Below are 28,000 nucleotides of genomic sequence, written 5' to 3' on the forward strand. Positions count from 1 at the left end.
GCGGCCGAGCTAAGTCCATCAGACGCTTCAAGCGCGGAAGTAGTAGCCCGCCTGGGCGCAGTCGACGCTCGTCACGGCGAGCTGGCCGAGCTAGCGCGGCTCCGCAAGCAGCGCCTGCTGGACGCGCTGTCGCTGTTCAAGCTGCTGGCTGAGGCCGACGCTGCTGACCAGTGGATCGCAGAGAAGGACCGCATGCTCGATACTATGCTGCCGCCTAAAGATATTGATGATGTTGAGATTATGAAGCATAGGTGCGTATTTTTTAATACTTGCTGCATAAATAATAGAAATACATACATATTTTACACATGGATTCAGTTTTCATAGTAGATTGATTATACAAAGCTACAAAGCTGATGAAGCTTTGTAAACTTAAATCATAATTGGTTCAGCAATTTTAACTTGATACTTTGAAAAATTCTCTCATACTGTGACTATTTACGCTCTGATCGACTTGTTACAAACGCGTGAATAATGCCCATTTTTACCGAAAACAGAAACGTTCGCTTTCTTTAAAAATTGATCGTAAACAGTTGTTACAAAACAAATTAATATTCTCAATGCCTTAATATTGTACCTCTAACACTGACCCTTTCTACAGATACGACGGTTTCGACAAGGAGATGAACGCGAATGCTTCTCGAGTAGCCGTGGTGAACCAGCTGGCGCGACAGCTGATCCACGTGGAGCATCCTCAGGCCGCGCGCATACAGGAGCGACAGGCCACGCTCAACGCAGCATGGAGTGCGCTCAGGGAGAAGGTACTTGCTAACCAATTATTTAGCCACACATACATTGTAAACGAACACAAAGTACATATAAAAAAAAGTAGCAAACTGGCAAGGGGTATATATGTATGTCTTAGTATAAGCTGTGCTGAGCACTGCCCTGATTTTCGGATTTTCCTGACCATTATTTTGAAATGCTTTGCTTAACTTTATGACGCCTCGAATAAGAGTTGCACAGAAAATATTATAAGGTGGGATGGTGGACGTGTACCACTTGTATGTAACTGCTCGGAAGTTATTTGCGAGCCGCCATTCAGTATTGATATCGAAAATATACAGCACCTATATGCACCGTTGCGTTATTGGACGGCATAAAATTGGTCATTCATTTACATCGAAAACATAACTTCTAGACTACTTGAAATTGATTTTCACCAGAAGACCAAAAATCTTAGTCCGTTCTGCATTCTGAATCAGCTACAAAAAAAAATACATTTACTCTCGGCTCAATATTTTTTAGAAAAAAAAAAAACATGTATATGTAATACATAACACACAATTTGAAATGATTTTACATTATTAACATATTTTGTTGTTCGATAATCTAGGCGGAATCTAAGAAGGACGACCTTAAGTCGGCCCAAGGAGTGCAGACATTCCACATCGAGTGTCGCGAGACCGTCTCCTGGATCGAAGACAAGAAGAGGATCCTTCAGCAGACCGACAACTTGGAGATGGATCTCAACGGTAATGTTTACATGCACACTGCGAATACTACACTGTTAAATGTTACATACAACAAAACAACACAAAATGTATACTTCTAAACTATAATATTATAAAGCTGAAGAGTTTGTTAGTTTGCTTGAAAAAATCTTTCAGTGTTAGATAGCCTGTTTATCAAGGAAGGCTTTAGGCTAGTTCTTAACCGGCTTCGTATAGGAGTTCCTTGGGGATGCGGGTGAAAACGCTGGCAGAAGCTAGTTAATAAATACAAAATTACCCAAGTAAAACTTCTATATTGATAAAAATAAAATGGTAGGTAGATTCACCATTTTTTTGAAGCAGGCAGGACATATTTTTTCAATACTGGTAAATTTTTCAGCAACAAGATATATTCAAATAATTACAGATACGTAATTTAAACTTACAACAAACCTCATTCTATGTGGACGATAATATACACACATTTACACATAGAGGTATTTATTACATAAGTTAACGCTGATCCTGAATGAAGGACCAATAATAGTCGTGTAATGTAACACGATCCTGACTTGACGCGATATTTTAGTTTCCTAGATGATTTGTGGTTGCAAACACAATAAAAATAAATATGTTTTATCAACAGTCTTATGAAGAACTTTTCAGAGTACTGTTGTGTATTTATTGCAGTAATTAGCATTTGTTTTTTGTTAATAAGTTTTAGTGATGTTGAAAGTCTCTTACACATAATTACTGCCTTTTCGGTCGCGAATACTTTTGGTAATTAATAGATTTTTTACAGTGTTGTTGGTCTGTAATGCTAGGGCATAAATAGCTTTAAAACTTAATCAATCAATTCTAATTCATTCAATATTCCAGTGCATTTGCTCAGAGCGTATAATATTATTCACTGCCAACCAAACTATTTTTAACATTGTCATCAAATTAATGGTCTCTAAAATCAGTAAACTACACAGAGCATTGAGTAACGACTATATACGAAAGTTGTTAATTTTATTTCAATGACAACAACACCAATAATAGTTTCCACAGTGAAAATGCGTTTCGATGTGTTCCGCAATATGAGTGGTTTCTCGTCACACTTTCGATATAGTTCGAGTCGCTGCGCATAAAACATTCATAACCATGAGCTAGTGGGTTTGTACCTGAGAGCCACATGCGCGTACTTAGACTCGGAATTTAGGGTGCATCTACACGGTGCACGTAGCTGGAGCAAGTTAACATGCGCAAGTGACAAGAGCACGCGGGTATTTTGCTTTGGTACAAGCGCAAGTCGCTGGACCCGCACATTTTTAAAATGCATGTAACCTGCGGGTTTGCCTTTACATGCGCAAGCTACGTGCATCGTGTAGATGCATTTTTAGTTGTGGACCTTTATTAACTTATGCAGCCTTACTACAAAAACTTAAACATCTGTTGAACACTTGTCTAAATATAAGTGTGGCTCCAAAATGGACCTTATTTTAACGTCATAATCTGATATTTTTAGACAAGTGTTCAATAGACGTTTAAAAGTTTTTGTGGTACAACAGTAGTTATTTTTTCAAAGTTACTAATCAACATACATTTTCAGGTGTGATGACTCTACAACGTCGTCTATCTGGCATGGAGCGTGACCTAGCCGCCATCCAGGCTCGCATCTCTTCCCTGGAGAGTGAAGCCAGCGCCATCGAAGGCGACCATCCCGAGGAGGCTCAGCTCATCCGCGACCGTGTCACCATGATCACTGAGAACTGGGAACAACTTACGCAGATGGTACGTTTATTATTTCGTCATTACTTTGCCTATATCACGACTTCTTATTTAGCGTCGGCGTAGTAGATTTTCTTCTTCCATACTTCCTTATCTGAGGTTGTTGATAAACGCTTAATTTCGGCCTCTTTGTAATTTTCAGTATTTGTATGAAGGTCGAGTCGCATGAAAATGACTTTTTTTGTGTTGTATTTGATAACTCATACACGTTTGCGAAAACTTCTAAACAGTGTCAGTACAACATATGTCACAGACATACTATGTTTTGGATTGAAATTGCTCGTTCTTTATCCGAATTTATCCAAAATATAATTATGCATATATCTATATGTATTAATTGTATGTAATTTGTCCAGCTCAAAGAGCGCGATGCTAAACTGGAAGAGGCCGGCGACCTGCACCGCTTCCTGCGCTCCGTGGATCACTTCCAGGCCTGGCTCACCAAGACACAGACCGATGTCGCTTCAGAAGGTCAGTACGCCATAAAATCACTAAAAATATATGTACCTCATATTTCGAAAAAGTTTTGTTTTTCAAAGAGCTATGATATATTTTTAAAATTTGATTATGTTATTAACAAAAATCAAAATATTATCCAATGTAGATTTTCTTATTAAAATCTGAAGGTATATCCGTTTTACTAAAAGCAAGTCTTATAAACAACCTTGCTCTCCCGTAACCTAAATAAAACTAATTAAAAAAATATAAATGCGAAAACAAAATTGTTTTTCTTTCTCGCGCGGATCTACACTTCCTACAAAGATGATTAACTTGAAAAGTTGTTTTATAAGTAAAACACGATTTAATTTATTTTAAAATAATGTAAAGTTTATCTTTTTAAATAAAATAACAAACTTGAAAAGTAATAAATATATAATTTGTTAACAGATACGCCGTCGAACTTGGCGGAGGCAGAGAAGCTTCTGTCTCAGCACCAGACCATTAAGGAAGAGATTGACAACTACAAGGACGAATACGCCAAGATGATGGAGTACGGAGAGAAGATTACTGCCGTGAGTCTACCCGCTGTTTTTATATACTTAGTACTAAGTATACGAGCATAAAACTTCAAGTTGTATATGTAATTCCAATAATTTAACAGTACAAAATGACAATAAGTTTACGTATTTATCCGTTAAAATTATGAGCGTTTTACGATACTTTTTGCATATTGTTGTAAGAAAAGCATCTTGCCACCACGATTTTCAACCGATTTGTAAGTTTTCCTTTGTCAGTGATAATTTGCTAATTTCTGGTTCCAATAAACTCGAATATACTGCTACATTATGCCATTAAAATTCAATGCTTATTATTACATTGTAACACATTTATACAGGAGCCATCAACACAAGACGATCCTCAGTACATGTTCCTACGCGAGCGGCTGAAGGCGTTACGCGAGGGCTGGGCCGAGTTGCAGCAGATGTGGGAGAACAGGCAACAGTTGCTGACGCAGAGCCTCGAGCTGCAACTGTTGCAGCGCGACGCCAGGCAGGCTGAGGTCTTGCTGTCCCACCAGGAACATCGCCTGGCTAAGGTAACATTGACATTACGATTATCAGACGTTTAAGGAGGAGGGTACGCTTTTTGTAAGAAGAAAATGTCTTCTAACAAAAAGTGCCTTGCCCCTGCCTTGCCGTCAGGGTCCGTAAAACACATAAAAAAGGCTCTAGTAAAAATATTATTTAAATGTGAAAGAAATGAACAAGTATGTATTAAGTACTTAATAATATAACAAGATAAGAACTTTCTTTTCTAATTGCAAGGTGGAGCCGCCCGCCAACCTGGAGCACGCTGAGAACATGATCAAGGAGCACGAAGCCTTCCTCACCACCATGGAGGCCAACGACGACAAGATCAACTCCGTGGTGCAGTTCGCCAACCGCCTGGTGGAGGAGCGGCACTTCGACGCCGACAAGATCCAGCGCAAGGCCGACAACATCGACGCCCGCCGCAACGCCAACCGCGAGAAGGCGCTGCAGCAGATGGAGAAGCTGCAGGACCAGCTGCAGCTGCACCAGTTCCTGCAGGACTGCGACGAGCTCGCCGAGTGGGTGCAGGAGAAGAACGTCACCGCGCAGGACGACACCTACCGCTCCGCCAAGACCATCCACTCCAAGTGGACTCGCCATCAGGCCTTCGAAGCAGAGATCGCGGCTAACAAGGAACGCCTGTTCGCCGTACAGAACGCTGCCGAGGAACTCATGAAGCAGAAACCTGAATTCGTCGAGATCATCTCGCCAAAGATGAGCGAACTACAAGATCAGTTCGAAAACCTGCAAACCACCACCAAGGAGAAGGGAGAACGCCTATTCGACGCCAACCGCGAGGTTCTTCTGCACCAGACCTGCGACGACATCGACTCGTGGATGAACGAACTCGAGAAACAAATCGAGAACACCGACACCGGCACTGATCTGGCATCTGTGAACATTCTCATGCAGAAGCAACAGATGATCGAGACACAGATGGCCGTTAAAGCCAAACAGGTCACCGAACTGGAGACCCAGGCTGAATACTTGCAGAAGACCGTCCCAGACAAGATGGACGAGATCAAAGAGAAGAAGAAGTCAGTGGAACAGAGGTTCGAGCAGTTGAAGGCGCCGTTGTTGGACCGCCAGCGTCACCTGGCTAAGAAGAAGGAAGCCTTCCAATTCCGTCGCGACGTGGAGGATGAGAAACTTTGGGTGCACGAGAAGATGCCTCTAGCTACCAGCACCGACTACGGCAACTCTCTGTTCAACGTGCAGATGTTGCAGAAGAAGAACCAGTCGCTGAAGACTGAGACTGACAACCACGAGCCCAGGATCCTGACTGTCATCTCTAACGGACAGAAGTTGATTGATGAGGGACACGAGGATACGCCCGAGTTCAAACAGCTTATTGACGAACTTACCGCGAGGTGGCGAGAACTGAAGGGTGAGCGAACATACATACATTACTTATTTACTGTCATTCCTACATCGTACGGCTAATACTATTTAGATGAAGTTCGGTTCTTAGATCTGGGTCTTGAAAGTAGTTCCTTAGGGAAGCGGGTAAAACCGCGGGAAACCAAAGTTAGCGTTATGTTGCTCATAGCCAAATAGTCGAGCGATATCTAATAGAACATAAATCTCTAAACATTCTTCTCATTAATATAGGTAATATCTTGCATTAAACGACTTCCTTTTCTAACTATTTTCCTGTGCCCATCAGGGTCCATAATTGTGACAAATAATTTATATTCTCCAACTAATGTACAAAAATACTATATGATATTATTCGACAGATGCCATCGATGAACGCAAGAACAAACTGTCCCAATGGGAGAAGGCGCAGCAATACCTATTCGACGCCAACGAAGCTGAAGCCTGGATGAGTGAACAGGAGTTATACATGATGGTGGAAGACCGGGGCAAGGACGAGATCTCTGCGCAGAACCTGATGAAGAAACACGAGATCTTGGAGCAGGCGGTCGATGATTACGCTCATACTATCAGACAGCTTGGAGAGACTGTCAGACATTTGACTGCTGATGAACATCCGCTTAGGTAAGTTAAAAGAAAAAAATCGCATGACTAAAAATTTTTGGATAGCTTTGTAAAAAACCTGCAGGTAGTTTTAGATAGCATAACAATTTAAATGTACTGGATTAATTTATTCGACTTAATGTATACAAAGTGCTGCCTTTAGCATTTTTTTCCTATACCAGCTGATCCCGCGAACTTCGTATCGTTTAAACATTCCCTGGAACTCTACAAACATTTTAAAATAATAGGAACAACCTTATTCATACTTCTAAATAATTCCATTCCTATTTCTGACCCTACAGCGAGCAGATCTCCGTCAAGCAATCTCAAGTGGACAAACTGTACGCTGGTCTGAAGGACTTGGCGGGCGAACGTCGCGCCAAGCTCGACGAGGCGCTGCGACTCTTCCAACTGTCACGAGAGGTCGATGACCTGGAGCAATGGATCACTGAGAGGGAACTCGTCGCCAGCTCCCAGGAGTTGGGACAGGATTACGATCATGTTACTGTAAGTTTTGGCATATATAATTTGTCTACATTCATCATACCGCGATAAATATAGTACCATGCAGTTTATTTCTTTTCTTCCCCATGGGTTTTCAAGGGATTTCACCTCACACGTGGATAAAACATTTGTCTTTCCTCCTACTTTCAATTGTTTTACTGTATTTTATTTTTAAAAGCAAATAATTTGTTATCTCTTACGGCCGTTCTTCAAATTCAATGTGTTGATTTGCTTACTAGAGATAGAATTTAGACATTACCCCATTCAGGTACGTAATGTAAAATTCCTGTCTGTAGGAAGCCGATCATTAGATGGATAGAATATTGAGAACTGCCGTAAAGGTAATCCGTAACAAGATAAGCTGTCAATACCCATCATTCCTTGCAAATAGGTAATAATAAAATAATCAATCATCAATTTAATGCGCCTTGAAAATCTTGCCGAACGTAACACCAACATGTCATAATTTGTATCGCAGCTGCTCTGGGAGCGTTTCAAGGAGTTCGCCCGCGAGACGCAGGCGGTGGGCTCGGAGCGCGTGGCCACGGCCGAGCGCATCGCCGACCAGATGATCGCCATGGGCCACTCCGACAACGCCACCATCGCGCAGTGGAAGGAGGGGCTCAAGGAGACCTGGCAGGACCTGCTCGAGCTCATCGAGACCAGGACACAGGTAAATAACGATAAACAAATAAATAGATTATTTTTCATTGTACACCAAGAAAATTGACAAAACAGGAAATCACAACACACAAAGAGCAGTCCGTCCAAACAACCTTTGGATGGAGTTTATCTGAAGAGTACATTGAAAACGGGCAGTTTAGGGTGTACATACATCTAGAATAATCTAGATTATTGTTAGATATAAAGACACAAATATTAAAGACTTGTTTATGTAGTTAACATTTGTCTATGTAGGGTAGATTTTCAGTCTAATCGGATACAATCGATTGATTACTTACCCTCTTAATGCCAAATAACTTGGTACCAAGATTCTCTACCCACCCAAAACAAAAATGTGAAAGACTGCCAAGTTCGATAATATGGGAATGCATCGCCTATAAAAGAAGTGAGATCTGAATAAGTACCAAGTTCCATACACATACCTCAGTTAAAAATAGTTACTTTTTAATGATGCTACTTGGCAAGTTTTCACACACCTTGTTATAAACCTACTAAACGCAATGAATCAAGTATTTAATTTTCTATTAAAACTTGCCAAGTAACATCATTAAAAAGTAACTATTTTTAACTGAGGTATGTGTATGGAACTTGGTACTTATTCAGATCTCACTTCTTTTATAGGCGAAGCATTCCCATATTATCGAACTTGGCAGTCTTTCACATTTTTGTTTTGGGTGGGATTTCATTTATTTTTGTAAGGTTGTTTATTTTATTTTTTTCTTATGATGAAGTTAGTAAAGAAATGTCTAATTTATACTATCTTTCAAATTTTTTAATATGCACAATGTTTCTTACAAAGAAATGAACTAGATTAACTAAATGGACTAGATTTACCAACTGACTGACATGACATGTTATCATATATTAAGTTCGTGGATCAAAGTTACACATTCGTTATTTTCGAAAGTGATTCACACTTGGCCGTTTTCAGATTTTTACTTTACTTTGACTAAATACAAACCTTTGTAACGAATTTCAGATCGATATGACCATTCGAAAATATATTATATATTATATAAATATAGATAAAAGTTCGTTTTAGTTCCTTAGGGGTATAAATTTACACCGGGTATAAAACACCTTCATTATTTTGAAACCGACTCACACTTGGCCATTTTCAGATTTTTTTCCTTTACCTTGACATAAAGACCTACCTCCGTGCCAAATTTCAAGTCAATACGACCATTGGAAGTGGTCTAGGTTTTTGATGAGTGAGTCAGTCAGTCAGTCAGTCAGTCAGTCAGTCAGTCAGTGAGTGTATAGTAAAAATAGCGATTTTCTGACGTCAATATCTCAAGACCTACAATAGGTATATTAATGAAATTTTGTATTTTAGATAAGTGAGGGGATCTCAACAGATACTAGAAATTTGATATGCGTAAATAAAATAGATTTTGAGTTACAGGGGGGTCGAATTTGGCCCGAAATGGTTCGTGTAATATAACCCACGGCTGGTGTGTCGCTTTTTTTGCTCGAACTTGGCGGACACACTGCCGTGTGTCTAGATCTTATAAAAGGATTTTATCATCATCATGTGAATAGAGTTTGCACAAAGGTCCATTAAAATTAAAGCATCTTTAAATGTATTGCTAATACTTTTCATCGTGTTGACAGAGTCATCAATAGATTTAAAGAAGCTTTAACTATAATTGGCCTTTTTGCATATCTGATTATATCTGGCTGACTGATTTTTGACCTCCTCGTCTGAGATGGTTAAAGTTCCTCTTAATTATTCTGACAATCCTCTCAATATAATTTTTGGTATAGATGTTGGCGGCATCCCGCGAGCTGCACAAGTACTTCCACGACTGCAAGGACACGCTGCAGCGCGTGAACGAGAAGGCTCGCGGCGTCAGCGACGAGCTCGGCCGCGACGCCATCAGCGTCGGCGCCCTGCAGCGCAAGCACCACAACTTCATGCAGGACCTCAGCACTCTGCACCAGCAGGTATACTTACTGAATATTATATATATGTTGAACTTACATACGTTTTTTTATAGGTAAAAAAAATGCTTAAAGGTAATGTATTGAGAAAATTTTACTCTTGTGATGTCACAGAATGGAAGAAAAAAATTGAGGACGCTATATTTTTGTTGTTATTTTGAAAATGCATTTTGTGATTTTGAAAATGCATTGGGCTGCCTTCATTTTTATAACGTTCGAAAAGTGCTGTTTGGAAGCTAAGTTTGAATAAACGATTTTTGATTTTCATCATACCTAAGAGTATCCAGCATCCAGTTGTCAATATTTTTGCTAGACTAGAATTTCCACGTGCCTATCCCACCCAAATACTCTAAAATATGACTCCCAATATCTAGGTGGAAGCCATCCGCAGCGAATGTGGCCGCCTGGGCGCGATGTACGCGGGCGAGAAGGCCGCGGAGATCACGCGGCGCGAGGAGGAAGTCCGCGGCGCCTGGGCCGCGCTGTCCGCCGCCTGCGCCGCCCGCACCGCCAAGTTGGAGGACGCGGACCATCTCTACCGGTTCCTCAACCAAGTCAGGACTCTCACCTTGTGGATGGATGATGTGGTCAGGCAGATGAATACTGGAGAGAAGCCACGGTTAGTTAAAAAAAGTTGCATTTGCTTCTGCCAGCGGTTTCGACCGCTTACCGAGGCGACTTGAATCAAAAGTAGCGTATATGTAGCCTTTATGTAATTCTGATATATAAATTACATTTAGATATTGCCAAGTTTCATCAAAATTAATATGGTGATTTTTTTATTAAAAAAGTAACAATCGTACAAACTTTCGTCTTTCTAAAACAAGGTAAGATGTTGAATTTGAAGGTTGAATATGTCTGAAGAACCGTCGATTTAAATCTGGTAAACGATTCCTGGCTAGCTTTTGGCGACAGACAGATTTTTTATTAACTTCAATAATGTGCTAACTTCGTACTTCTTGCCCCCAAATCAAGTAAAATATATTTAACGATACTGTTCATTTTAACGAACACATGCAGCATTTGAAAAAAATATTTCATCATATTCATAAATCTTCTTACAAGACCCCTATTAAACATCTTATATCGTTTCCCAGTGACGTCAGCGGCGTAGAACTGCTAATGAACAACCACCAGTCTCTCAAAGCCGAGATCGATACTCGCGAAGATAATTTCTCAGCGTGCATCTCTCTGGGTCGCGAGTTGTTAGCCCGACAGCACTACGCGTCCGCCGACATCAAGGAGAAACTACTTCAGCTGACCAACCAGCGCAATGCCTTGTTACGCCGCTGGGAAGAACGCTGGGAGAATCTGCAGCTCAGTGAGTATATTGTTTTTTTATACCAATCTTTATATATAAAAATGAATCCTTATATCCTTTGGTCACCGTCACGCGTAGTGGAGAGGTAGCTTAGATCCGGGAGAAGGTCTGAAGAGAGTGAGTTTTGTTATCTTGGGACGGGAACAGTTATCTAGAGATGCGGGTGAAACCGCGGGTTGAAGCTAGTTTATAATACAAAAAAAGAAAACGAAATAAAGAAGATTATTTAGACACAAAGAAATTATTTCTTGTTCAGTTAATTAAAAAACAAATAATAACTGCTGGGATATCCATCGGAGGATGGATATAAATTATGTTTCATTCATTTCCGGGTTGTGAGCTATGTTTCATATTACAACATCTGTATATGATATGTCGTTAATCTCGTTAGGTGATGAATAATGAATTATTGGCAGAAATGAAAACTTGGTTATCTAAAAGATATCGATTACATTTTCGAACAAAAGTATCGATAAATCCAAATCGATTTACTCATCCCCACTTCAATGACCACAGTTCTGGAGGTGTACCAGTTCGCCCGCGACGCGGCGGTCGCCGAAGCGTGGCTGATAGCCCAGGAGCCGTACCTCATGTCTCAGGAACTCGGTCACACCATCGACGAAGTGGAGTCACTTATAAAGAAGCACGAAGCCTTCGAGAAATCCGCCGCCGCACAAGAAGACCGATTCTCTGCACTACAGAGGCTCACTACCGTATGTATTAATATCATCATCATCCTGCCCTTATCCTAATTTTATTTGGGGTCGGTGCAGCATGTTTTCTCCTTCCATACTCTTATGTATTATATATATTACTACTACATATTACTATAAATATATAACTACTATGTATTACTATACAAGTAGATTTATATAGTTCTCGGAGAACAAAATGACTAGTGGAGGTGCCATAACGGAAAATCGCCTCGTATGTGCACTCGTTTTGGTCATGCTCTCAGTACGAATTTGACCTAGAAGAAGGCGCCTGACCTACCTGTATTATGGCATCTCCGCTCATCTTTCCTTTCTCCGTGTTCTCGCCATAGTTAATGGCGGCTCGCAGCTAATTTCCGAGTACATGTACGTCCATATCATATGGGCCATATGACTCATATCTCTCACATCTCAGTCGCTCGATGATATCTAAAAATGGTATCTGTGCACCGAGCCGCCATTAAGTTTGAACTCTACCCACTTGACAGCTTGGGGCATGCCGGTGTTTTTGTTGTTTGTAAGCATTTTACTTAGTGTGACTTTAATTTTAGTGGTTTGGTATACTTGTTTTTGCAAACTCTACATTAATATTTTCAGGCAAAGGTTGTGGAATTAAAAAATGCACTCTTTGTAACTTTTTCTACACTTTATATTGATCAAAAATGTATTGTTTTTTCTCACAAGTTCGCTTTGTTTATTTTTAGTGCTTGCACGTTTCAACTGGTCAACAAAGTGCACATGTTTGTACAATTATTAGAATAGGGTATTACATGCATTTTTGAAATATATCTTAAATAAATTCTTTAGTCTTAATATATCTCTAAAAAATTAATTTTTTTTTTCTCACGTTATGTACGAATATAAATTAATTGTTTTATCAAAATTTCAAATTTCGCGCGTATTTCGCGAAAACGCGGCACACAACGGACGCCATGATTGTTTTTTGGTCATGACGTCATTACGTTAGTAAACAAACTACAGCTGTCAGTAATACATATTTTGATATGTATTGAAAATTTTAATAATGAGTAATTATGCTCCGTATCGTTGGTGTGTTGTTTCTAAATGTGAGAACACTAGTGTAAAAACACCAATATAAATATGAGAAACACTTGGTTAAAAGTTGTTTACTACCGTAATGACGTCATTAGCATGGCGGCGACATTTCGTAGTGTTCAAAGACAGATAAAAAAACCTAAAAACTTTAAACTGCAATAAAAAATATATTTATGTACCTTACGAAGTGAAACTAACATTTCCCGATTGCTTTTCCTCTAAACAATCATTGGAATACACTTTTAATTTTTTCTCATCTAGACTAAAATACCCTATTGTACAAACATGTTTGGATCATAATTCGATATCAAACTAATATATTTTGATCAATGTAATTGTCACCTGTTAAATGCACGACTTTATGACTTTGGTGTTTGTATATTTTGCACTCCTTTTTTATTTCAATCTTTTTTGCACTTTATTTCTAATTTATTTTTTCTCATCCACTACTAGCTTGAACAACGTGAATCTTCCATGTGGCCTAGTGCACAGCCTTGGGATAAATGTGACGAATCCGACTTTACCTACGAACCCCCACCCACTGCCCGCTCACACGACCCCCTAACTATCCAAATAAAGAAAAACGAACGACCCGTCAGCCAGATAGTCGAAGAAATCATAACAGATAGCAACAAATTTAACATTCCCGATAAAATTAAAGCTCGAGTGTTAAACATTAATTACGCTAACAACCAAAGGAAAAACGATTCCTATCTCTGGTCGGTGACTATGGCCAATAATCACAATAGTCTATCAACAATATCTGAGGACAGTGTGCCCAATTCTCCTCTTATGTCGCCAACGTCACCCGAAATATATAGTTCCGTTTTTTTCGAGTTCCCCGACCAAGTGGAGAAAGCTAACGAATACTTGGCTTGCGTAGACTTAATATTGTGGGAACGTCTATCATATCTTAACGTATATCCGAACGTCTCTTTGCTGCGACATAAAAGTAATAGTTCCTCAAAATCTAGTTTGAAGCGGTTTATTAGGAAGTGGTCGAAGAAGGTTAAACCTGAGTCGGATATAAAGGGTGAGGTCGCGGTGTTGTCTCTGCCTGGCTTGACGAGTAGTTCGAAAGCTATTAACGACCTCGGGAAAGAAGTTAAGAGTATACCACTGAGTTCGTCCTTACTCCTACTATCCCAGACCCGTAATCTGTTGTTCCCTGACGGTGCATGGTACTATAACTACTTGGATAGTGTAAGTTTGGTGTTGGTATTGCATGTACTTACGCTTGAGCGCTGATCGCATGAATCCTATGTTTCCGCATGACTTCTGCATGACATACGTTTTGCATGATTTTCTTTAGTGCGCATAGGAGTCAAAAGAACATCAAACTTTTGCATTGTTTCTACCTACCTCATGTTTTAACTTAAATTATTCCCTTAAGCCAGTTTTAATTCAAGATATACTAAGTTTCAAAGATAGCCACAATAAAAAAAAAAACAAAAGAACGCTAAAGAAAACCTTTTGCTACACACTTACTAAAGCCCAGCACTAAACAACTAAATACATACACTGCCATAACTTTGTTACGTATACTGATTCTATCGCTCGTTGTGCAGTTCGAAGTGAAGGAGAGGAAGCGAAGGCAGGAAGCCGCGGAGGCCGCAGAACGCGAGCAGCGCGAGAGAGAAGCCGCCGAGGCCGCGGCCGCCGCCGCCGCCGCGCAGGACGCCGTCGACCGCGCGCAGACGCCGCAGGAACAACAACCTCAAGGTCAGTTGCAGATCAACTACGTAGCTATTACGTAGTCAGGCCTATTGGCACCGACAATTTGTTTGATGCCGGTGAACTTGGCCATCGTATTGGAGGATAGACTTGATCTTTGTCAATGAGAACATACAAAATTACAAGTGTAGAATGCCGATCAAAATGTTCTTTTTACGGTCAAATATTTTTTCTTTGTATGTGTTAGTTTAAAGTGATGTTGTACTTTTGGTTTTGATCGGGATTTTATACTTCAATTCTTGTTCAGAGACGATTTTGCTGATTGGTTTAATTTTAATAATGAATATGATGATAAATTCATAAGCTAAGTTACAAAATATTCTAAATAGTAGTCGGCCTTTATTTCCAAGTTTCGACTATAAATGACTGCCAAGTCAGAAACACAAAAAAGAACATTAATTTCTATAAAAGATAGCATCACTTCGTCTCACAGATTGCAATGTAAGCACGCATGTGTAATGTCTTCTTCTAGCACTGTCCAATCATAACGTAAACTGTTCAGTATGATACGATATTTGAAATTTCCACTAACTTTCACCATAACGGTGAATGCTGCTTGCATATTGCAATATCACTTACAAATAGTCATTATGATGAGAATTACTGTTCAACATAAAGTGTAGGACTATTGATTTTAAGTATAAAGAGATTAAGCACATTTCGCACTACAGCCAACGAAGGCTTACGGCAATGCTTGCCGCTTGACGTGTGAATTTCTTTATGCCCTTTTTGATCGCTTATTCAGTCGACTAACAAAACCGCTTCAAACTGAAGTTTAAATAAGAAGTGAGTTGGATAAGTCCGGTTCAGTTAGTCGATGGAATACCGCGTGTGTCACTGGGCCGTTACTTACCGATGTGTTGTCCACACATGCACACGCGTAGTCGTAAGGAGAACATCCACTAAAGCGGCTGAGAAGGCCCAAGAGCGACCGCATTCCCAGCCAGGTAACAAGAGCGCTTATTATAAACCTACCGTTGTTAAACTATACCCGGCTCTTGGCATGTGCTTCTACGGTAGTTTCAAATGGGTGTACTCTGCAGTTCTGTCGGGTTACACTGCGCTCGAATACTTAGAACCACTTGGGACGTTAGTTCATTAACTGTGATTAATTTTATTAGCTTGAAAGCTTTTTTTTATTATGTACTTATTAAGGTATTTTCTTTCGTAATAGGTTTAATTTTTGTAGGTTATTTTTACGTAAACCGTAGTTGGGGTTTAAGCACAGTTTTCTTTTTATTGCACGATTTTCAATTTTATTCTTCACATTACACAGTCTCGTTTTATGGTGATGGTTTTCTTTCTGTCAGTTCATCATTTAAACTACTGTTATCATTGATCATCTCAACCATCAGTCGGGGTTTAAAACCTTTTTAATAGGAAATACACGCATTTGACTATGTGGAAGGCACATATTTTAAATATTGTTTTATACCCCGATATTTTTGATCTTCGTTCATGGTCATATTTCTAGAATATGTAACATATTTTTGTCTACATTTTGATGGTATCGTATATATATTTTATACTATTATTGTGACGTCATACAGCTAATCACGGTGATGGTTTGATACTCTTGTCCCCATGTCTGTTCTGTACTATCTCTGTTTCATTTAATGAGGACTTGTCATTTCATTTAGTATCCCTACTAATGTGGTGTTGTTTTCATCTTCTATAAAAATCTGGTTAATTGGTATAAAGGTATGTTTTCTAAATTACTTGATGTGTATTAAAAATGAGGAATTCAGATGAAGATTACAATAACACCCGCTAGTAGAGAAGCTACCTCATACAATTTACGCCAGAAATGTATTATTATTATTATATATCTTTAAGTCGTGTCCGTTGCTTTCTGTATTCTTGTACAAACGGAGCTGACTCCAACCAAGGTAGGTATAACACTGTAAACTTACTAGCTTCACTGTCTTGCTTCTATATATTATGCATCCGCTTTGTCTATAGCTTATATTTATAAATAAATATATCAAGTAAGTATATACAACTTTAATCTGTACATATGTACACTAGTCTTTTTAATAGTCATCACTTTTTATCACTAACACGGGGCTATGGTTTACCATTAATAGCTTAAAAGGGAGAACCTAATGCTTTCTCATCATAAAACAAAAGAAAATAAATTGAAACCCAGGGAAATTAGGCAGGGTATGTTAACCGGAATGTCGACTATCCTTTATTAATAAGTAATACTTGGAAAGTAGAAGTAATATAGGTAACTCGTATGTGTAGCATGTATGTCTATATTTATATACAATTGCGTACACGTCTTTATGTATACAAGCAATATTGCTTCTCAAAGTGCAATTTAAAATTATTAACGTGTACGGAATTGTAGTAATGTAGCATGTAGTGATACGTAACGTAAGCATGTGAGCACGTAGTGTGTAGACGTAACTGGCACGTAGATGTAACGCATGCAGAGTTGCGCGAGGCGTCCCCCGCCTCGTCCCCCGCCCCGGCCGCGGCTCCCGCCACCGAGCCCGACTCCCCGCCCCGACCCTCCACGTCTAAACAGACGCCCGCCAAACCTGCACGCCTGTCCAGTGAGTATCGTAGACTTAACATAGACTTTAATATCAATGCGGCATGGTTTCAATTTCATTATCATTTGTTTCACAGTTATGTCGTTACAATATCAAAAGTCCTTAGTTATAAAAGAAGTCCTAAGTTCTTTCTTACCTGAAATGAAATTTGAATCATGCCCGTGAATGTAAATGAAACTCTTAACCCGCTGTTATGTAATGGCGATATGGTACCTTAACATGTATTGTACAGTGTATGTGTACCTTGGACTGCATGATAACATCTGTGTTTTTGTTATTTACCTACTACTCTGTGTCAGGTTTAGAGAATACGAACTTTTACAATTTAAGCATGAAAAGCTTTTGTTTTTGCTGCGTCGCAATTTTGTTTTTATGTTGCTTTGAATTATTTTTGTTTTTTTTTGTTTCTTCCTCGTCCCGATCACCTGAATTTGCGATCCTTTGTTGCGGTAAAATGTAATGCCCTACCCGATGAATCCCTGTCACGGCCCTTGTTCGTAACGTTGCACTATCCCCGGTACCCACCCGTCCCTGTCTGGCGTGGACAGCTCCCGGCACGAGCTCGACGCCGGCCACGCCGTCTAGTTCCGGTAAGGTGAAGTCGCGGTCACGAAGCAAGTCGCCCTTCAGGAGTTTCCGATGGCGCACGGCGAAGAAACTGCTGTCCGGAACTCATCATAGCGACGACGAAGGTATCCGTGGTAGGGGACGGTGATGGACGGACTCTGCGCTCCTTTAATTGAGATACAAATATCGATAGTCGATTCAGTTTATTAAGGCATAGGTCATAATCCTTAGCGTGGTTCATGAAAAAGGGTGTAGCAAGTAGAGGTGATATAAGACAAAGGATTTATTACTGTAATAGTTTAATAGGTAAAAAGCAATCTTTGAATTCCCCTTAATCGCTCATAACGAATGCCCCTTGACATTTAGATTATCATGGTCATAGTAAAAATTACCTAAATTGTTAGGAAAATCCTATTATCAAAACTGATTAGTTTTCGTTAAGTCCGTCCACGACCGTCCATCCCTTTTTGCCTTACGATGTGTTTTCGCGAAGAGCTTTGTTTGTGCTGCTGTGATTGTGACGCGCATGTTTTATTTTACTCTCCAATATACGCAATGAAACCACTATATATTCGTGGCTTTTATTCTAAATTGTTCGGACATGACGCCTGTGTATCAAACCTATCACTTTTTAGAACAACGAAATTTTTAGGAGCAATATTAGATGTTAGATTTTAAGTCGCGCCTTTAGGATGAGTTCACTTTTTATTCCACGTCATATAATAAAAAAAAAATATCTTATAGTTAAAAGGTCTCGATATAAAGTGAGCTGATCTGTTGGCATAATATATGTTGTGTTGAACGAGTGTACGAAGTTGTTCTTGTGTACAGAGGGCGCTAGTCCCGCGAGTGAAGACGAAGGCGTAGAGGGGACGTTGGTGCGCAAACACGAGTGGGAGTCCGCCGCCAAACGAGCATCCAACAGGTAAATAACGTTACCCAATTTATCTAACTGCAACAATTTTTACAAGAGCTATTTTACACCCAATTTAACTTTACCCCACACTTATTACAAAATGTTTTGCCTGTAAATAATTAAATTCACGGCTTCCAAAGATTACATCGTCAATTGACGGACTGTAAAAAAAAATATGAATAAACTAATATTTATATCAGGCCCAAATTCATCGATGACATAAACCTCAGTTTACATAAAACAACTTTTTTCTTCGAATTTCCAAGTTCATTGAACATTGTTGTCATTGAACTTTGGTATAAGTATAAATTGTTCATATATCGAACTAGCTTCTGCCAGCGGTTTCACCCGCATCCCGTGGGAACTACTTCCCGTACCGGGATAAAAAGTAGCCTATAGCCTTCCTCGATAAATGGGCTATCTAACACTGAAATAAATTTTCAAATCGGACCAGTTGTTCCTGAGATTAGCGCGTACAAACAAACAAACTCTTCAGCTTTATAATATTAGTATAGATTTAATCAATGGTGAAATGTTTGCGTTCACAGATCATGGGACAAAGTGTATGTGGTGGCGAAGGACGGGCGCATGTCGTTCTACAAGGACCAGAAGGCATACAAGGCGGCGCCCGACGCGCACTGGCGCGGCGAAGCGCCTCTCGACCTCAACGGCGCCGTCGTCGAAGTGGCCGCCAACTACACTAAGAAGAAGCACGTTTTCCGTCTCAGGTATGTCCAACTAATATTGGAATTTAAAAATATTAAAGAAAGAAATATATAAAATTGTAAATATGTAATTGTTAAGATATAAAATACTATTTAATATGCCAAAAAAAAAGCCTTCTTGAAAGTTGGTAAAAGATCGTTAGTTACAATGTCAGAGTCACATTTTGTGGTGCATAACTTCTTTTCAAAAAGGAAGGATGGAGACTTTGTACTATTCTTTGAAAAGTGATTAATTTTACTTTATGTAACCTTATAAAGTATTGTGTTAATAAAACTAACTCTAAGTATTTTTGTAAAGAACGCCTAAGTCGAAGAAATGTTGCCCTTTTCCTAAATGACCTTGTATGATGACTTGTTAACTGACCTGGTTGACGTGTTCCCGCAGACTGAGCAGCGGCGCGGAGTTCCTGCTGCAGGCGCACGACGAGGCGGAGATGGCGTGGTGGCTGGACGGGCTGCGCGCGCGGGCCGCGGCGCCCGCCCCGCGCTCGCACACGCTGCCCGCGCCCGCCAACACCGAGCCCAAGCGCCGCTCCTTCTTCACGCTCAAGAAAAAGTCAGTCACCCTCCTCTCTCAGCTATACGCCCCGTAGCGTGCACGTGTGTACCACATACACTAATCCGGTTATAGCACGGAGGACTAAACTAGCGGAGGTGCCATAACGGGTAATCGCCTTACAAAGTCACGTGCCAAAATGTTGGTGAGCGGGGCACGAGGAACGTTATTGTTTTCGCCCTTATATGCCTTCTTTGGACCTGATCAATTTTTGTACTACCAAAAATCTTTGATAGATATTTCAAATAACGTTAGTTCACTCATAACTCGTTCGATCGTTTTGGTCATGCCTACCGTAGAAATTTGATCTACAAGAAAGCGCCTGAAGTACTTGAATTATGACATCTCCGCTCGTCTTTCCTTACTCCGTGGGTTACAGGGACACTGTCTCTTGCCTTCGCTTCGTATTAATGACCTATGGACACCGGGGATAGCAGAACTACACTGATCTCTTTTCTATAACTTATCTATAATCTATATCTCTAATTAGAGATTGACAGTATAGCATTTACGCCACCTATGATTTGCATGGACGTCATGCTGTTGAAATCTTTTTCAATAGCATGATGTCAGTAAAAACATTTGAATTTATATTGTATTCCGCCGAGATAGATTTGAATGTCTTGAGGCAAAAAAAATCTCTACAGCTACTCTGCCATGCTATCCTCAATGTCCTGAGGCCACTTTTCCTCTTTGCAACTGCTTCAAACAAATGAAATAAGTACAGACTGAAGACTATTTTATTGGCCTACACTCGTTATCTAATTTCCAAGTTAGGCTCAGACCAACCCTTAAAAATCAAACAACCAATTTACTGTCGTAAAGAAAGTTTACTGTTCAGACCAGGGAAAATAATACACACTACATCTTCTTTGCAATATTCTTGTTCGAAATCTTCCATGGAACTTCTAAATCGTAATTTTTTCTCAACTAGGGTGGGCATGGCGTCCAGAAGAGTGGCATTTAATGTTGTCGCCTTCATATATGCACCTTAGATGACTTGCATGCGGGTATATAGGGTTTTAGTTAAAAAGTTTTGGGGAAAATGGTCTCAGATACCACCATTCTATGTCTAACAACATCGATAGATCACTTATTAATTTACTACTTTATTGTGGTCCATGGAATTTTTTCATTGTTCAATTAAAACTTTTTGGTGAATCTGGAATTTTGTGTCTCGTCTGTAATTTTCAGTATAAAAACTATCACTCGATAATGATGTTCATTTTGTTTTGAGGATGGGGTAATAGGGGGTGTTAATAAGACATAATTAACGATATATTGTTGAATCTAAAATATTGACATGGTAACACTTATTCTCTTACCTGCCATGTTGACTGACACAAACGCATAAACACTAACAATTATTATTCCATTTCATTTCGCGAACGATATAACTGACACCCGCTTCATGTCATCAATGACTAACTTTGCGCTATTTTAATCAAAGCTATTGTAAAAATACAGTATTGAATTGCTGATCTTAAACGCGGTTTCACACTGGCGGTGTTTTGTAAAACTGACTGGATTATCCGCTGGTGTGAAACCACTGTAATGCTTTCTGGGTTTCTAAAGATTTTTCTTTGTTGTGTGACTGTCAGATAATTGAAGTAAATGTATAAAGTAATTGAGTAACGTGTGTTATGTCCACAGCTAAACAGTTGAGGAGCGTGTGGGTGCGGGCGCCAGTTTCCTCATTACGCTGCGGGGCGGCCTCGCGCCGCGTGCAGTGCGCGACGCGCGGCCGACGCGTCGCTCGCGTGTGGCGCACGCGTGGCGCACGTGAGGCACGCGGTGCCGACGGCCGCCGCGCATTTCTCACGACGCTTGCAGCTGTAAGCTTTGCTAATGACGAAATATTGTCGACTCGCGGCACTATCGACCGTCGATACGGTCCATGTTATTATTATTAATATTATTTTTTTGTTGCGTACGAAACGTTATTTGAGACTGTTCGGTATCTGAGTGTTCGATCGTTCGCCCTCGTAAACCGTATTTATTGTTCGATATTCGTATCGAAGATTGAAGATATTATAGTAGATTTTATCCAGGTATGTACGATCCCACCCCTCGAAAGTGTAATTGTTATGATATGAAACGATTATGATTAAATAAAATACATATTATTATTATAAAATTCTAAATGCGTCGCTATTTATACATAGATGATTTTAGTGTTTAAATTCAGATTGAGAATATATATATTTTAATTATTTATATTGAAAATGGAGCTAGTGTAATGTAAATTCAGTTGAACTAGAAATGTATGTCGTGCGATTTACTAATGATTCAAATTTAAATAATTAAAGAGTTAATCTATGACCAATGTAATACCAATCGACGGAATTTGACTATCGCATTTGATAATGTTTAACTTAGCTAGACGACGGAGGATTGTAACCGCATTTACATTCAATAGACGATTTCCCAGTGGATTGATGTTTTACTAATTGTATCGACAGCTTTGCTACGTTTGGAGCAATTCGACATAATGTAACGTAAGCTACGTACATAAATTGTATTAGATTTAATTTCCATTATAAAGTGTCTTCTCTTCGACTGTTGGTCGCCGCTGTCCGCTTACAAATGCCGCATTTAAAGTAAATATTATCAGATTTCCTTAGATTGTCGTTGTTAGCGAGGGGCGAGTAGATGATAGTATAGTCGGTAACTCGGTACTGCGTAGAGAGCGGGCGTCGGCGACCAGTCGTCATATAGTAATCCAAGTTGTAAGTATGCTTGATCGCCTCATAAGTGCTTCTATGAAATGACGTATTTCTATTATGAACATTAATTTTGTAATGATTATTTTTACTGCCAATTTCACAAATAATAATTAATTTTTATAAGTAATTATAACTAAATTTCACATTTCATAATATTACGTACACACATTTTTAGTTCTATTCGTGTTATGGTTATTGTATATTTGGCGAGTGTGGTGGTGTTCGCAAGATGTCCGTTGTGTCGTCGAACTACTGCCACATTGATCACTGCATGTTTCGTAAACCTATGTTTATACTTATTTTATTTTAAAGAACTTTATTGATGAGAATATAAAATAAATGATGTTTTCAAAGAATCTGGGTTTTCTTTTATTATAATCACCCCCAAATTTTAATTATCAGATCCTGAAAATAATATTACCACAATTTTATACACATGCATTCTAAGAGGTGAGACGAGGTGAGAAAAATGACTGTTATCATATCTGTTATCAAGATATTGATATCACCTGTCAAATTCTTCCCTAGTACTCCAAATTCGTCATTCAAGAGATATATTTTCTCACGTTCATGTACCAAGAATCATAGTGTCGTATTTTGTTCTGTGAAATAATGATGTTGGCTGTGTTTATAAGTGTATTGCCTCTCTTGGCGTTGAGTGTAAGTGGTAACAAGTGTGATGGTGACCTATGTTCCAAGAGCACAGCCAGGATTGTGGGCGGAGAGATCTCAGAGCAGAATAGTAGGCCTTTTCAGGTAAAACTGTCAGACTTTGACCGTCAGCAAAAAATGAACACATATTTTCGAGTTGATGTTAGAAAAATATATCTATTTAAATGTTAGGAAAAATATTTAGTGTTAATTCCGCGAGACAATAAATCGAGGCTTGCTTGCATTATGTAGTACTTTTCTCATGCATATGCAACCATCTCTTCATTGACAAAACATAGTGATTATTGCAAATTGTATAAAATTCATGTCATGACAACAATAACTGATTGGGATACTTAGTTCGGTATATTCCTCAAAACAACTTATCTAAAACACACACAATGCATAATACATTTATTTGGTACATTCGTTTCCAAACAATGATTTTTATCATCTTTAAAACCACCCATCGCTGAAAACCGCATTGAAATCGGACAATTCGTTATAATATTATTGCAATATTATTTTGCACTAATATTGTAGTAAAAAAAACCTGTTTGATACACGTACCTGAACTACTTTGACAAGTAGGTATATATCCAAAGGGTCGAATTGTTGAACTCTTAGCAAGTCTGCATATACTGTAGGTGGCCCTGTACTCTCGCGTGGGCACGACAGGCGAGCTCGGCTTCTGCGGGGGCGCTCTCATCAGCCAGGAGTGGGTGGTGACTGCGGCACATTGCTGCTTCCATGATGGCGAGGAAGTCAACCATGTACAGGTATTAATGGGTCACTGTAAGGTATAAATGATGTTGATTTACAAAATTTGTAAGATACAAACTCATAAATGATGTTGATTTTGCAAAAAGGTTGAAAGCAACACTTACAAACGAGATGAAGTCGGCACCTATGTCTTATCTGACTACCTTGAGAAAAACACCTGAAAAATACAACCCCTTGTATAAATACATCTCTTGAGAGCGATCTTGTATAATAGAAAGTAAAGACATCAGTATAAGTATTGGTCCTAACACTTAGAGGTACTTATGTTGGTTTACTTATGATATTTATCATTGAAAAATTTGCAAGCATCCTAATCATTGAAAAATATTAACGAAGAAGAATAATGTATATGTTATGGACCAAGTGATAAATTGGGCAGTATACATAATGCCCGGTCATTATGAAAAATGCCCAATATGAGAGTGCAGTTTGATAATAATTATTCAAATAATCAAATTGACCGGGCACTATGCATATTGCCCGTGACCTTTTGGGCAAAGTAATACAAACATATTTAATTTCATTTTTTTTTATTGTTATTGACATTTAACTTAAAATAAACTAAATATTAAACCACTTAAATAATCAGCCCCATGATTTGGATTAATTATGAAGGACTTCTGCCTTAAATGACATCATAAAATATATTTATTTAGCTTCTAATTTTTTTTACTCAGTACGTTAAAAATATAACACATCCCATATCAATTGACCCAGCATGGAAGTAAGCATGCAACATGCAGCAAGCATGGCTTCTGTCACGGCTCCGGCGCTGCGGGGCTCCGGCGGTCCCATGCGAGCTTATCGTCGCAGATGGTTGTCACGCTCACCACCGCAGCTTCGGCTTGCTGGCCGGCACAGCCGGCCAGCCTCAGCCGTGGCGCCGAGCGCTTCAACTACCTGCGCCTCAGCTCGCAGGCCGCCTCGCCCCTCCGCGCCTACACGGTTTTGAATTGCACTCTAGGGGTAGGGCAGACAAGACTACGTGGAGTCGGTTTTGCAGCGATTCGTTTTCGTCACTAAGTTCAATTTTTAATACAATGTTTTGAATCCAAATTAAATTCTACCATAAAAAAAAACGAGCCAAGAAAAATGAGATCAAGAAAAACGAGGCCGAGTTAGTAAATTAGATGACAATTGTCCAATTAATAATGTTGTGGCTAGACTTATAATTTCCCATTAAATTAGAACATAATATAATTTAAAACAATAATCATGAAATATGTAGCAAGTAACAGGATTTATTTATTAGAACAACTGCCACCCTCGCACCGCATAAAATATACATAGCTTTATTATCAAATTGCCCAACTGTCATGTAGCAATATAATAATGCCCGTACAATGTGAAAAATAATGAAGTTAAGATAGTTATTAATCACTTGGCCCGATAAAGCTAGACATTATTCATAATGCTCGGGCATTATTTATAATGCCCGAATTAATCACATGGTCCATAACATATACATAGTCCGAATTAGTATAGATAGACAGCAGCCTTTTTAAAAGGAGCTATTGCCGCCCACGTAGGCAAAAGCTTTTATAAAATCATCGTCTATTTCCTCTCAAACTATTTACAGCTTCTGGTTGCAGGCGATTCTTGGCGCGCATTCTCTATACGATCGCTACGAGAACGGGCGACGCATCGTGAACGTGGCGGAATTAGTGATACACCCCGAGTACAACCCTAACTCGTTCTCCAATGACATCGCACTGCTAAGGCTCGCTAATGTTGTGCAACTTTCTGGTGAGAACATTTGAATTTCAGGGTGAAAGTAAGGGCCTATGCACACCACGTTTTTTAAAACGCGTTCCCCAAAACGCGTTTTTATCCTGCAAAGCAGTCCTGACTAGCGTGCGTATCGCGTCTGTATCGCTAAAACGCGCGTCGACGGCGCGTTAAAAAAACGTGGTGTGCATAGGCCCCAAGGTACAGCTTCTCACTGAGTTACGGAGAAAACAATAAATGCCTGTTTGACTTAGGAAACATCTGTTTCTTATGAAGCACAAGCTAGGTACCTAACCTACACTACGTATATACTGACGTCATTGAATCTATTGTAAGTGTAAGAAAATAAATAATTATTAAAGCCTGTATGAAACCACCATACACGCCAAATCGATTCATGTTAAGAGTTATATCAGGAGTATGTCTCCGTCATTATAATAATAAGGAGGAAAGAGTGACTCACGATTATAGTAAGAATTGTCTTAATAAATCATCACATTTAAAGGAACTTGAATTTCGGTGCCGATGGATACAATGCAAGCCATTCCGACAGGCCATATGTGTAGGTACTATATATAATTTTTTACCTCATTTAGGTACCTACTAAAATAATAAATGACTGTTCACATTTCCAGACATGATAAATACGATCCAGCTGCCGTACCGCAACATTTCATTATTCAACTTCGCGGGCGCCGGAGCTACCATCTCAGGGTGGGGCATTGCAGCACAAGGTTTGTGCTTACCACACGTTTAATATTTTTAATAAAAGTATAATTTATTTCAACTAGGTCTATGTCTAGAAAACCCTTACTGCAAAAACCTGTACTGCCTAATTTGCCATTTGCTGATAAAGAAAAAAAAAAACTAAAGCATTTATGTCAAGATGGCCATCGAAGGCGGGGTAGGCCCCGGAAGAGATGACGGGACGACCTGGATGCCTACCACCCTGATAGGTGGGAAGACTCAAAAGATCGAGAGGTGTGGAGACAAAATGTCGAGGCCTTTGCCCAGCAGTGGGACAATACCGGCTAAGAATATATAAATACTGTCATAGAGCAGTAGGTATCGTTATTTAAACCAAATCTTCCTCTTTGCTAGATTCATTAAAGTACTATAAACAAATATTTTCAGGGGTGAACTTCGTATCACCCACACTTCGGCAGAAGTTCATGACGGTGGTAACAGATAATTTCTGCAACGGCTACTATTTCAACCAGCTCCCGGACACCACTGTGTGTACCTTCTATGGAAGTGCAGGCACGTGTAAGGTAAGGACACAATCGATCAAGAAGAAATGGCCTTGGCCCGCTCAGGTTCACTTTTCCAAAGAATCGTAAGAAGAAATCGACCTTTCAAATGAATTTCACCCGTTTTAGAGCGCCATCTTTTGCAAAGGATAGATATTTACTTATAGTAAAAGTCATCTAGAATTTAAAATTATTCGGTGTACGAATAACTTTAAAAAGCTCCATGTAGGTGTTTTCCGACTGTTTGGAGATGGCCAAAAAAAACACCCAAAGGCGACAGAAACTTCTTAATGTATGATTGGATTCAGTCGCCACGAAAAAGGATGCGTAAACATTTATCTATCTAAAAAGCTATGCATGTTACAGGGTGACAATGGAGGTCCTATGACGATATTTTACAACGCAACCGAAACGGATATTTTGGTAAGTATTCCGACGTAATACAAAATCCATTATGATGTTCGTTGTATTTGTTTCAAATCTCCGATGTTCCTGACACAATGATTTATCCTGTCTGGACAATCTCTATTTCTAAATAAAAAGAAGTTTCCGTTTTTTGCAAAAAAAAAAAACAGATTTTAGATAACACATTTGAAAAAAAAAACTTACTAAAACGTCATCTGATTTCTTTGTTTTGTTGCAAGGTGGGCGTGACGTCATTCATCAGTGCCGACGGGTGCAATGACAACCGGCCCTCTGTGTTCACCCGGGTGCAGAGATACCTCGACTGGATCAACCAAGTCACTGGAATTGAAATTATTTAAACATATCATTCTTTGTTTCTTTTATATTTGCGTGTAAATAAATATATTCAAGTTGCCGATACTTTTTTTTTATTTACCCTTTGGCAAAAGAGTCTTCAG

General features: G+C 39.4%; 2 protein-coding genes across 12 annotated transcripts in view; both read left to right on the top strand.

The window, feature by feature from the left end:
- Beta-spec (beta Spectrin) overlaps positions 1-23,081 on the top strand; it is a 58,518-nt gene extending 35,437 nt beyond the window's left edge. For 2 of the 11 annotated variants that reach the window (XM_064038508.1, XM_064038507.1), the window contains 22 exons: positions 1-251; positions 602-761; positions 1,337-1,475; positions 3,028-3,209; positions 3,563-3,677; positions 4,095-4,219; positions 4,543-4,743; positions 4,973-6,125; positions 6,478-6,739; positions 7,021-7,225; positions 7,701-7,895; positions 9,674-9,853; positions 10,225-10,469; positions 10,948-11,171; positions 11,688-11,884; positions 14,509-14,662; positions 17,098-17,235; positions 17,784-17,927; positions 18,634-18,727; positions 19,267-19,446; positions 19,829-20,043; positions 21,653-23,081. In XM_064038508.1, coding sequence (XP_063894578.1) covers positions 1-251; positions 602-761; positions 1,337-1,475; positions 3,028-3,209; positions 3,563-3,677; positions 4,095-4,219; positions 4,543-4,743; positions 4,973-6,125; positions 6,478-6,739; positions 7,021-7,225; positions 7,701-7,895; positions 9,674-9,853; positions 10,225-10,469; positions 10,948-11,171; positions 11,688-11,884; positions 14,509-14,662; positions 17,098-17,235; positions 17,784-17,927; positions 18,634-18,727; positions 19,267-19,446; positions 19,829-20,036 — 4,752 coding nt within the window. In that variant the 3' untranslated portion in view covers positions 20,037-20,043; positions 21,653-23,081. Of the gene's footprint in view, positions 252-601; positions 762-1,336; positions 1,476-3,027; positions 3,210-3,562; positions 3,678-4,094; positions 4,220-4,542; positions 4,744-4,972; positions 6,126-6,477; positions 6,740-7,020; positions 7,226-7,700; positions 7,896-9,673; positions 9,854-10,224; positions 10,470-10,947; positions 11,172-11,687; positions 11,885-13,393; positions 14,144-14,508; positions 14,663-15,558; positions 15,622-17,097; positions 17,236-17,783; positions 17,928-18,633; positions 18,728-19,266; positions 19,447-19,828; positions 20,044-21,652 lie in introns of all 11 variants that reach the window. The other 9 variants (XM_064038501.1, XM_064038498.1, XM_064038500.1 and 6 more) reach the window with 9 other exon arrangements.
- Positions 23,082-23,267: 186 nt separating this feature from the next.
- LOC110384532 (brachyurin) lies at positions 23,268-27,960 on the top strand. Its single transcript, XM_021345842.3, has 7 exons — positions 23,268-23,481; positions 24,024-24,155; positions 25,752-25,905; positions 26,523-26,621; positions 27,022-27,158; positions 27,504-27,560; positions 27,782-27,960. The coding sequence occupies exons 1-7, from the start codon at positions 23,338-23,340 to the stop codon at positions 27,899-27,901; spliced, it is 843 nt and encodes a 280-aa protein (XP_021201517.3). The 5' UTR covers positions 23,268-23,337; the 3' UTR covers positions 27,902-27,960.
- Positions 27,961-28,000: the final 40 nt, after the last annotated feature.

This window comes from Helicoverpa armigera, chromosome 16 (assembly GCF_030705265.1).
Source record: "Helicoverpa armigera isolate CAAS_96S chromosome 16, ASM3070526v1, whole genome shotgun sequence".
Classification (NCBI taxonomy): domain Eukaryota; kingdom Metazoa; phylum Arthropoda; class Insecta; order Lepidoptera; family Noctuidae; genus Helicoverpa; species Helicoverpa armigera.

What these genes read in the sequence shown, in the direction of transcription:
- LOC110384532 (XM_021345842.3), top strand. Translation starts at nt 23,338, where the DNA reads ATGATGTTGGCTGTGTTTATAAGTGTATTGCCTCTCTTGGCGTTGAGT. An exon ending in GTGGGGCATTGCAGCACAAG is followed by an intron (nt 26,622 to 27,021) that starts GTTTGTGCTTAC and finishes AAATATTTTCAG; the next exon opens with GGGTGAACTTCGTATCACCC. An exon ending in CAACCGAAACGGATATTTTG is followed by an intron (nt 27,561 to 27,781) that starts GTAAGTATTCCG and finishes TTTTGTTGCAAG; the next exon opens with GTGGGCGTGACGTCATTCAT.